Genomic DNA, 12500 nt, shown 5'->3' with positions numbered 1-12500 from the left:
TACTGCAAGTAAAAAAAACCACAAATTTCACAATTGAGGAGCAAATAGTTGTGTTGAAGCATCTTGCAGATATTTGCTCCTTTGAAGATCTGTGCAGGTGTGACACTTATGAGTGTGGTCGCTTCGGTTGCCTTTTCATTTGCATCTCCGATGTCCACCTTAATTTCTGCCGTAAACTTACCATGGATGCAAGCTGAAATTTCACATTTCATCAACTTTGTTTGCAAGCACATATTTTATTGGAGCATTCCATGAACTGTACTACTTTATCAGGGACATATGTACGCAACACTTTAATGTACTACAGCAATTTGTTTCAGCCGTGCCCTTGCTATTGCATGGAAGTTCCATAAGATCTACATTGCATAAAATACGTCTTCATACTGATACGGTGCCGGGGGTCAGCCGTGAGCCGACCACTCTGACGGAGCCACAAGCCGAGTCAGCCCGACCGATCGCCTGGAATATAGATCGCCGTCCGGATAACTCCGAGGCCGTCGGGTCCTTGTGCAAGAACCGCTAAAGCGAGCCTGTCCCGTGTGCGATTCCGAGCGGCTTAATCGCCGAGAACCATTGGTCCGAATGTCCCCCTTTTACGGCAAACCAACGGCTTTCTCACTCCCAACACACAAAATGCTCAGTCAATGAAAGAAACAACGCGACGAGCTGAAAACATTTAACAATTGGGGTATTTATTAATAATAATGGGGAACTAGGGAAGCACGTAAGAGCAGAACTATACCAACTTTACAAAATGCAATGCAATCATTTACAGCACACAAAGCACTTAACAGTTTCCTACTTATTAGACAGGCCCACGGACACACGTACGCACACACACACACCCAAGAAATGGTGGCTGATGCCTTTGATAACAGACTCCAGCTCGGAGGACAGATGAGCTGAAACCCAGAACCTCTCTCGAACCTCTCCACCTCGTGTGGTATTCAAGCTGTTCAGACCCGGGCTCCAGCTAGAGCGAGCTGGATCCAATCGCCGTGAGCCGCGATCCTTCCCGAGCTCCAGCGAATCCTCTCGCGCTTCTGAACATGTGCTGGTGAGACGAGGCGCCGATCCTTCCCGTCGATGCGTCGCTATCTAGAAGAACCACCTCCAAGATGAGGCCGAAGAGTCGCACCAAGCCGGGAACCAAGCGGAGAACAAAGAGCTCCACGAACCAAGAACTCCGAGCCGAGCAACCAGCTCAACTCTCTTCCGATGAACAAAGCCTCTCAACACGAACCAAGAACTCCGAGCCGAGCAGCCAGCTCAACTCTCTTCCGATGAACTAAACCTCTCTCTTCGACGAACCAAGCCAGAGCGCAAAAAGCGAACCAAGCCAAGCAGAACCTGAAGGTCTGCTGAACAAACCAAAGCAGAAAGCCTTCAAAAAGCCTCCTCCCTAACCCAAGTGAAGCAGAACCCGAAGGCCTACTACTGAACAACCAACACGAACCAACTCAGGATCTCTTCCTTATTCTCCTCCGCCCTTCCCCCGCTCCCGGCATGACTCATCCCCCCGTGCCCGCATAACTGCGGGTGGGAGGGAGTTGTTTACGTCCCGTGATTCAGGACGGGGGGGGGGCTCTTCTTCCTCTTCGCAGAAGAGGGGGAGGGCGTCTCCATTGTTTTGTGATCGCTCCCTAACTATTAAATTGAATCGCAGCACATTTAATCGATTTCTGCCCATTAAACAATGGAAGGTGAGCTATCTAGGGAACAAGCACTTTTCGACATAACTGACTAAAGGAACCTGAATGTTGTGTGCGATCGAATTCCCAAATTCGTAACAATACGTACACTATTATTTATCTACATTGATGATCCATCTGATTATCTTGGCAACCGACTTCAACCTCACAAGATAAATTATTTATGCAATTGTCAATGTTTTGTAGTCACAGTCCTAAAACTGGTTTAATCGTTGCCAAAAAGTAAGTGACACTCATCGGATCTGCTTTGTTGCCACGAACTAATACTGATATCTTTTATTTGGCATATTACCGTACCTTTTTTGTGTCAAGTCGAGGCTTTTGGAAGATTTAGAATACAGAACAGAACAGGAATGCTGTTTCAGTCCTGTTATACCATCTCTCCTTTCTTTGACTTATCATTTTTGGATGGGCAATTGCCTCCATTTTTGAAAGTTACCATGGAAAATTGCAAACATTGCTCATGTCTGTAATTAAGGTTCCAAAACTGACTCCTCAGCTCCAGACCTGTCAGTCTTCTCCCTATCATAAGCAAAATAATGCAGTCAATCATTGCAGCTGACCTCAAGCACCACCTCTTCTCCAACAAGCTAATTCATATCTGACAGCCAATTTGGCTTCTGACCTCACCATTCTATCTTGGATATGTGACCCATTCGAACACAACAGTAAATGTATGCCCTGAACCACAAGCAAGAGGTTAAAGAAATCTCTCTAGATATTTCTCGAGCCCTTGATACTGTCTGACATCCAACCTTGATATCTCGGTTGCTTCATTTGGTATTCAGGGTCCTTTGCTCAAGTGGTTGTCTGATTTCCTCTGTAAGTGGAAAGAGTGGGTTGCCTTTGATACTGTCCTTTCCCATTATCTTTCCCTTCAGGCTCATGGTTCCATAAAATCTGCATTACATACATAAAGAACATGCCTGAATGCCTACATTATTATTGATCAAGATCAATGATTCATCTGATTCTCTTGATAACCAATTTTACTATTTTGCCAATAACTCCACCCTGTGCAGAACAATACATCACTCTTGGGAAAGGCTGGCTGCTGTTGAATCCTTTTCATCAGAACTGGACAATATAAGTCACTGGTCAGCTACTTGGAACATGACATTCATTGCTGACAAGTCACATGCTCTCTCACTGTCTCTCCGCAAGGATCAACAATCAAACTATCCAATCCAATTCTATGGACAGCCCCATGAAGAGGTGTAGTTTCTTGAACTCCGTGGGCTTGCTATCCACGATATCCTTTCATTGTTGGATCATATCACCAAGTCGCCGATTTGGTCTTCTCCATTGAGCTCAGATATTCCTGAGCCACGTTATGCTTGTCATGGTGTACAAGCCTTTCAAAAAGAGCTCCATGCAGTTTCCCTTCTCACTTTCGGTTGGTGCTGCTGCTTCCACCTTACTGCTCTTGAGGCAGTTAAAAACAAGGCCCCCACAACATTGGTCTCTCAAAGCAAGAGATGTGTTACTAAGGATTGTCACTCTCCCTCCCACAGGTGGTGGGTTGGTAGGCTCTCTATTTTATATAAGCTTACATCTCGCCTCATGGCCTCTCCTACCTCTGTCCTCCGCAAGAAACCCTAGGTTGCGTGTGTTCCGCTGGAAACCCTCAACTGTTCACTCTCTAAAAGGCAAGGTTGATTACCCAACTGCATTCATGCGCACCTTTATTCTCCCATGTGTGGAATTCTCCCCTTGTGTCTGTTGTCTTATCTACTTTACTTCAATCTTTCAAATGTGCTGCCCATCACTACCTCATGTAGTCACCCATGCACATCCATAATTTATTCGACACATGCTAATTCTTTTCCACCTATTCCCTTTTGGGCCATTGTTATTAGTTTTTTGCAATTTCTCTTTTCATCCCTGTGTATGTCCACCACCCCCCCCCCTAACCCATCCTGCCCCCACTCCACCTATATACTGTGCACTCAATTGTGAACCTGCTGCCCTTTGTCATTCAGCTTCTCTATGAGCCTAAACCCCTGTGAAAATGAAAACAACTACAACACAGTGGAAAACTAATAAACACATCAGCACCAGGCCAAAGGTATAGAACAAAAGGACACTTGGAGGGAGAATGATTGAGGGGAACAACGATAGAGTACATGGAGGAGAGGGAAGCAAGCCACAAGGGGTGCACAAGCTCAAGTACAGCCAGAAAGGGGCTTAAATACCACAAAGGGAAAACCGAGGATTAAAAATCAATGGAACAAATAAATAAAAAGTGGGGTGTAGGGAGAGGGGACACCACAAAGCAACCTAGAATGGAAGGGGGATGGTTGATGAGGGCAGGAAAAAATCATGAGTTTGGATTCGGGGGGATGGTGATTGTGACCTGAGGCAGAGGTGAACAGCCATCCTGATGCCTTGGAGGGAAGAATGAGATTGAACAGACTGAGGAAGTTGGATCTAGATAGGAGACAAAGGGAACAAATGAGTGGGGATGAGCAGTGAGAATGGATTTTGGGAGTTTCACCAGCAATGGATTATTGTCAGAATTAATTTGCGCTGGAGAAACCCGAGAGAACAGAGCACAAAAGAGCAGATTGTGTAAGAAAATAATGGAGGTGGTAGAAGACACAAAGGTCAACAAGCTGTCTACAATGTGGGAGCAACATACCCAGAGATTCAGCTTTATTGATGGAGACAACAATGATTTTGAAGGAATGTTTTGGAACCATGATGAAAATCATCACCTTTAGGCCAATGGTTTGAGTTGTTTCAGACTTACTTTGAAAATTATCAGATTACAACTTTATTTTGTTCCAAGATAACCAAAACTGGGTGAAGATTCGACGAGTCAAGGGTCCTCCCCCTGCCCACCCTCCCAAACTCTTCTACTCTTCCACCTCTGTCATTCTTCACCACTAACACTAATCTGCTGACACTATGGTGAAAGCAATTGCAGCCCTTTAGTGCTGTTTTTTCTTTGAATGTTTTATTTTGGTATTTATTTAATGATCTTATTATTTATTTATTTTTATCTGTACTTGCATGTAAAATTATTTTATTACTTTTCGTTTACATCCACACATAAATATTTGTTTCCCTAATTTGTCTTGCGTACTCATTTCCTTTCCTGCAAATTATTGCATGAAACTACGATGAATACGTTGCAAGATGTGAAGTTGGTTTGGGTAACAATAAATGCACTTTGAATGATTGGAGTTGATCCTTTTACGGCAAAGAAACATTACAGCTTTTATACCATATTTATATAAGTCTACTTTACATAAAAAAAGGCATTGGGAAAGAACTAAACTCAGGAGACATTGTTTACAACCATTATCCAAATGCACTGTTCTTGGTGGAAATGCTTTTTGTAGTTCTCTATCATCTGTGCATTCTGGCGAATGGAAACCATAAAATATTTCATTGAATGCACCGAATAAGTTGCGTCCTACACAACTTGTACATCCATGGTCAAGTATGTTTTCACAACTATAGCCTGAGAGCTGAGATGGGTTTAAACTTCCGAGCAGTTAGTATTCATGATATACAATAATTGCATCCTAACTGCATTGCTGATGTGAATTATAGTATTGGTCATGACTGTTAGACAAGCAATGGATTTTATCAATGAAAAGTTGATTGGAGTATCTTTACCTTGGAAATATGGATGGTGTTTAAGGCATTGGTGCTTTGGCACTTCATGAGAACAAAAGATCCGAACGTCTAAGGCTGTTAATGGTTGAAAATCTAAGCATCAGCCAGCCACACCTCGTTTCCCATGGTAGTAAATTTACTCTTATCAAGTTTTACTCCATAAACTCCATTGTTCACAGAGAGTAGTATTCTATTGTTGGCCAAGCAGTCTGTTACAGCTGTTTTTGCTCAGAATTGTTGCATTTATGGGAAAGTGTGAGCAGCTGGAGGAACATTGACTGCACAAGTCGTGTAACCGACAAAATAACCTGTGTCGAAAAATAACTTGTTAAGCATCACCGCCGGATACCAAATCAACATGATTAATATGGACATGACACTGGGTTCCCCGACAGTCGGTGACGGTGCGCTGGCAGCCTCCTCCAGCCGGCTCAAAAAATGGTGAAATCATCAGCTATCGCATACGATACCGCAAGAGCCACCGCCGTGGAGAGAATGAGATGAGCAAAGGGTCACAGCTGCAACATCGACTTACAGGCAAGGCACACCAATTGGCTCAAGAAATTCTGCCTACTTCTTACACATTTCTAAAGCAGGTTTATAGAGATTATCATTCTGGTGTTGGCCAAGCGGTCAGTTTTAGCATAATTTACCATTTCCATTGAGGTGAGACTGCTGTACGAGATCAGTATCCTTGTTATGCACTCAAAAATGGTTTAATTTTTGAACTCCTTCCCCCATGTGCAATTAACGTCCTCTTCCCTTGCTTCCCTATTAATTTTATTTTCACTCCTTATTTCTCTCTCCCTTTCACTTCTGTGTACACGATACACATCGATACTTCATTTCATAGTCAGCAGTGAATGATAACACAACTACTACTTTGAATCGGCTGAGGATTAACAAACGACTATGTGCATCTCCTCGTTTTAAACTGTCTTTACCTGGCAGGGCTAGACCGAGCCTCAGAATACAGCATACGCGTGTCAGCCATGACAGTCAATGGTTCAGGGCCAGTGTCTGAATGGGTCACAGTGGAAACATTTGGAGAGGACTTTGATGGTAAGCATCTGTGGCATAATTGGGATGTGACATACACATGATTGGTGAAATAAAGTCTTACTGTGTCGAAGTTTCCTTTTTTATATACTCAGATGTTTAGATTGATGGAAGAGCTGAATGCCAAATGTGTGAGTGGCATTCTATACTGATGGTGGGAAAGGAATGGCAAGTACTGTAGATGGGAGGTCTTTTTTATAAAGAATGAAAATCAGAGAAGTAGATGAAGGATTTCATTCATCTTCGTTTGTACGCAGCAAAAGGCTGCAGGGTAGCATCATTGGCTGAGGGTGTGACTGTGCCACGGATGCAGTGCCCTTGACTTGTAAGCGCAGGAATTTGGAATTTGGCCATGGTGCCAACGATAGCTCACCTACTCCTCATGAAGGGTGTCATGGGATCTTTAACTGCATATGGTATTCACATTTAACGTCCATCCGAGGGATGGCACACGCATTGATGAATCACCCTACTTGTGAAACACCAGGAAGATAGTTTATTGCTCAGTCAGGATTTGAACTCAGGCTGGAAAGCTTAGAGGCGAGTGTGCATACCTCTCAGCCATCATGTCTGCCCAAATGATTTAATATCAGGCGATGATCAACTGAGACCTTAAATAACTGAAAGGATGAATAGGAGTGGACAAAAACTAGAAAATGGTTCCTCAGACAGGAGAATCAAAAGAATAGAGGATTGGAGATTAGCTGTTGAACTGGAATGGGAATTACCTGGTATTTTTTGTAAATATTCTTGTAATAATTGCAAAGTCATTATGACCTGCAAAACCCAGAACAATATCCTCAATGGCCTTCTCTATAAATATTTTTGTTTTAACTCTCATCCAATGCAGAATCACGTGTGCCCGAACAGCCAAGCTCACTGCATGTTCGGCCACTCCCTGGCAGCATCGTTGTGAGTTGGACTCCACCCAAGCAGTCGGACGTTCTTGTGCGGGGGTACATCATTGGCTATGGTGTGGGTAGCCCATATGCTGAGACGGTCCGTGTGAATAGCAAGCAACGATATTACACAATCAGATCACTTGGTGAGGACTGTGGGGACAATCCTATCATTCATATATATTCTTCCATAAACTTATTTACTTATTGCATGATGTGTTGAGTTTTGCATTTTTGTTTACTTTAGTTTATGATTGTCGAGGACTTCAAATATCTATTTAATAATACGCTTATTCTGTCTGTTTGTTTGTTTGTTTTTCTGTCTTTCCAACGATTTTCTCGAAAGCGACTCAACCAGGGACCATAAACCCATATCACGATAAAGGTCTTTGACCAATAAGTTTTGGTTGTTTATTATATTTTACATTACGAATGACCGTATATGTTTTTTTTATCACTTAGCTTTCTTATCCGCTATTTTTAATTTAAGAATCGCAAGATTACATAATCTCGCGAAATTGTGAATTTAACGTTCCGTCGTTATTTACTTTATCATTGTTCTTAACTAACGGGAACAGGAATGTTGTTTGGAAAGGGGGAAGAGATTGTGAATTTAATGTTCCGTCGTTATTTACTTTATCATTGTTTTCTTGTTAATGTGAAAAGTATGTGATGCACCCTTTCTGAATGAAAAAAAAATTCCAGTTTAATGCTAATGTGAAAAGTGTGTGATACCAGTGGATGAAAAAATTCCATGTTTCACATCTATGTATTACTAAAACTCTCATCTTGTATTTTTGTATGTTTGTATGTATGTGTGTATTTATGAATGTATGTATGTTCCCGAAATACAGCCAAAACGGTACAAGATAGCACAAATATTTTAGGGCCACCTTAGTCATTATTCTCCTGCGGTGTGCAGTATCAAGTTTCATTCAAATTGGGCAAAGAAAAAATTATTAAAAATTCAATTCCCGATTCAGTCAAGTACTCTTCAGGAGTATTTGATCAATGCAAACAACCTCAGTGGTATAGTTTGCTGGAGCTATCTCTTTTTTTATTTTTTTTCTTGAAATGATTTTTTCCATCAACCGCTGTCACAATGGGAACCCAACGAATTCACGGGTCATCTCGTGTACTATAAAATATACTGAAATGAAATGATGTGCCAAATGGCCTCGTCCTGCACCAAAGTTCCTTGTGTATCCTTGTGTAATGTTTTTAAGAATGGGAAGAAAAGTGGAGAGGAGGACAGAGTGTTGAGGAAAGTGGGTCGGAGAGTTGGAAGAAGGAGTTTGAGGACTTGAAAAGGAAAGGTGGAGGGGAGGACAGAGAGTTGGGAGAGGGGTGTTGAGCACTTGATGTTGGGAGGGGGGATGTGGGCTTGGGGTTTGGGGGTGTTGAATTGAAAAGTTGCTAAAAGGGGAGGGAGGACAGAGAATTGGGGGGGCTGCGAGGGGACAGATAGTTTGGAGTATTGAGGCTTTGGGGATGTTTAAGAACTTGTGGTTGTGGGGGGGGTTTGTTGAGGACTTGGGGTTGGGGGGATTGAGGACTTGAGAGGGGGTGAAGATGACTGTGGGTGGCGACGGGGGTTGAAGACTTGTGCCGGTAGTGGGGAGGGCATTTGATGACAGGGCGGGGAGAGGTTTGTAGACTTGGGATTAGGGGGAAGCTTGAGGACATGTGGTTTGGACTAGAGTTGAAGACTTGGTGTCGGGGGGGTTGAGGACCTGGGGTTTGGGGTGAGTTGAGGACTTGAAGAAGAAAGGGGAAGGGGAAGACAAAGTGTTGTTTGGGGGCAGGGAGGCAAAGAGGGGACAGGAAGTTTTGATAGGGTGGTTGAAGCTGTGTTTGGGGGGGGGAGGTAGTTGAGGACATGAGGTGGACAGGGGGTTGGAAAACTTGTAGTGGGGAAGGCATTTCAAGACGGGGTAGGAAGGGGTTTGAAGACTTCAGATTGGGGGTGGGAGGGGTGGGGCTTGAGGACTTGGGCTTGGGAGGAGGTTGAGGACCTGTGGTTCAGTGGGGAAGGGTTGCAGACTGAAAGTCATATTTTGCATTACACGGAATTCCTGTGAGTCGCTGCTCATCAATTACATAATGTAAGCTGTTGTATGTTGATACCCTTACCATATTCTACTCAAGTCTGTGTGTATGTCGTTTTCTATTTGACACAAGACTCATCCCTCTACCAAAGCCTTCCTTTCCATACACTCTGGTATGATACAGCATAATTTTGCCATGTGTTTTTTTACAGAGGACAAGGGTAAAGAGGAATTTAGGAATGGTAAATATGTACTGAGCAGGAAATTGATTTTTGAAATAATGCCAAACCTTCCATTAAAATACACAAACAAAACCTTAAATACCTTCCATTTAAAAACACAAGAACAAAACAAAGCAAACAAACCTTGAGTAGAAATCATTTCAAACTGTGTGCAAATTTGAACACTGGTTTTGTGGGACCATCAGATATGAACATGAAGGGGAGGGTGGTTTGAGTCAAAATCGTGTAGCAAAGTTTTCTTTTTTGTTGTTGTTTTTGCTTTCACTATATTTGTATGCATGAGATTTCCAGGTGTACAAGAATGTACAGCAGAAGGTAGGATTCTAACAACTGTAAACAACAATTATGACCAAATATTATTTGCCTGTTTATGAAAACCTTAAATCCTATTTTTTTGGAGAACAACTGAGCTTACATTGGAGCATAAGTACTGCACAAATAAATACAAGTACGTCAAGATGAAGCCTGAAGCGAACGAAGATCACTGGCAAGCATAAAAACTCAGCCAAGCAGTAATAACGCGACACCTACAGTTAAAAATTAAAGGAAAGAATGAACGTTGCATGTCTGGGAGAAGGTAGATCCATTTGGCAAAATAGGTTACAATTAATTTGCAACTTCGCTGGCACAATTCTCATGCGGTGCTGATGCGAGAGGCAAGAACACTAACGGTGCTAAATGCCCAGCTTTATTACTCTCACAACTGAATGAACACATCACTGAACCAATGATATACGAGGGAGCCGTCATGATGACGCATTCTCACTGCGAGCGCTTGATAAGAGCGAGCAGCACATCACCATATCGGTGTTAAACAATAGGCATTTCACAGGATAGACACCATATCGCTGATCCTTGTCCCAAGATCAGCCCCGTACTAATTAGGGGGTGGAACTAACAGCCTGAAGGAAATCCATAAGTAAAGGCCAAACAATAAATATTCCACTCTCCATGGAATGGTAAAAATTGCTGCATTTCTATTGAAAATATAGAGAATTAAGACAAAGCCAAAAATAAATTGTCAACATGCATGTTCTCTGCCCTGAGTAGAAAGCACGTCATTGGCGTGCAATCCAGATCGTCGTTTTGCATGAAACGTCAACGACTTAGCATGTAAAAAAAAAAAATCAAAGGTTTGTTTTTAAATCCTTTATGAAAAATATTAAAATAATTAAACTGCAAAAGTTATTCTGTTTTAAATTTAAGAGCACTTGAGATTTGATTAAAATGATTTACTGTTGTTTTTCCACATTTATCTTTAATTATTTCCACCCCATTTACTCACCCAATGTTTTGTCATCCTCTAGAACCCAACCATCAATATGTTATTTCCCTTCGGGCTTTCAACAACATGGGTCAGGGTGTACCTCTGTACGAGAGTGCGACGACGCGCCCACTTACAGGTACATTTGACTTCATTGATCTTCCCGAAACATTCTTTCCACTGTGGTCTACATTAAGCCGATCAATCTCAATATATCTTGTGCGACTGTCTCATTGCCTTCGCTGATAAACTAATACACTGACACACCTGTTCCTCTTTCCCTCCTTCTCTCCATCTCTTATTTCCAACCCCTGCGGCTTTCAAACTCTGGATTGCACTTTCAACTTTTCTTTCTTTCCCTTTGACATTTTGCTGTCCCGTTTTGTTTGATTTATGCAACCTGGCCTCGCTTTGGGCTGCAGACTCCATCGAAGGCTTCAGCATTCCTGGTGGAGACAATGGCATGTTTGACCCTTTCACCGACTCTTTTGTGGCAGTAACAGGGCCACCAACACCCATGATGCCCCCGGTGGGCGTTCAAGCATTGGCACGGGCTGCTGACGCCATCCAGATCACGTGGGCTGACAATTCCCTCCCAAAGAGCCAACGGATTACTGATGCCCGCTATTACACCGTTCGCTGGAAAACATACTTCTCATCAAGCGCAAAGTACAAGGTGAGCTGAGGTCTGACCTCCACAGTTGTATGTATTTTTCCGAAAAGCTATTCCTTACCGGTTATTAACTCCCATAATTGTGATCCGCTCACTTTAACATGGCACATACTGCTTGATTCCCAGGACACTCAATGCCATTGCTGGTTTATAGCATTATCGCCAAGGATTATATCAAGTTTAAGATATGGTGGGCAGCAAAGGAGCAAAAAACTTGGGTTTACGAGGTAATTTTGTACAAGGAATGTGGAAGGCCCAAAAACATACGTAAGTAAAAAAATACAAAATTAGAATCAATAAAGGTCGAGGGCAGCAGTGTAGTAAAAGGAGGGAGAGAGGGGGAAGAAGGAAGAGAGGGGGAGGGGAAGGAGGGAGAGGGAAGGAAAGAAAAATAAAGAGAGAGAGAAAGTGGGAGTGCAGAAAGGGAAGAGGGCAGAGAGAGAGGGAGAGAGACAAATAATTCATTGTAGGGTTGTGGAAGCGGAAAAGGAGAAGGTATATTATATAGTGTGGCACTCAGAAAGAAGGTGTGGGTCATGGAGAGGTTAAATTCCACCATTTTCATGTACATCAAAATTAGATTTTCTCTCTTGAACACAACGGTTGTACCAGATATTTTGAAAAAAACCAACATGAGATTAGTCTTGCTTGATGTCACAATGTTATCTCATGTTTCTGTGACCTCATTTTCAAATGATGTTATTCATTGCTCTTTTGTTTCTTTCTTGTGACCTCATTGCATTGCTCAATGCCAATCATGTCTCTTGTCCATGATTGTGACTGTCATCAATACCTCTCAAGTGTTGATCCCAACTGTTTGCAACTGGAAATATAAACAGAAATGTTCTTCCAACAGGAAGTTTTGAACAGGCCTGTAGAGTTAAAAAAAAACAAAAAACTTATTCCTACTTATCAGCCTGCTCCACGTTGTTGGAGGATTTATTTTGTGCAGTACTGTATTTCTTTCATGGTGTTT

At 42.4% G+C, this 12500-nt stretch overlaps 1 protein-coding gene across 7 annotated transcripts in view; it reads left to right on the top strand.

The window, feature by feature from the left end:
• LOC147030487 (neogenin-like) overlaps positions 1–12500 on the top strand; it is a 247021-nt gene that overhangs the window by 177445 nt on the left and 57076 nt on the right. For 5 of the 7 annotated variants that reach the window (XM_085874613.1, XM_085874612.1, XM_085874611.1 and 2 more), the window contains exons 13-17: positions 5735–5869; positions 6284–6401; positions 7249–7443; positions 10895–10990; positions 11274–11527. In XM_085874613.1, coding sequence (XP_085730739.1) covers positions 5735–5869; positions 6284–6401; positions 7249–7443; positions 10895–10990; positions 11274–11527 — 798 coding nt within the window. The remainder of the gene's footprint in view (positions 1–5734; positions 5870–6283; positions 6402–7248; positions 7444–10894; positions 10991–11273; positions 11528–12500) is intronic. The other 2 variants (XM_085874615.1, XM_085874614.1) reach the window with 2 other exon arrangements.

Source organism: Eptatretus burgeri, chromosome 3 (genome assembly GCF_056783735.1).
Source record: "Eptatretus burgeri isolate ZD-2024b chromosome 3, Ebu_testis_v1, whole genome shotgun sequence".
In the NCBI taxonomy this organism is placed as follows: domain Eukaryota; kingdom Metazoa; phylum Chordata; class Myxini; order Myxiniformes; family Myxinidae; genus Eptatretus; species Eptatretus burgeri.
This window is presented reverse-complemented; position numbering and strand designations above follow the sequence as displayed.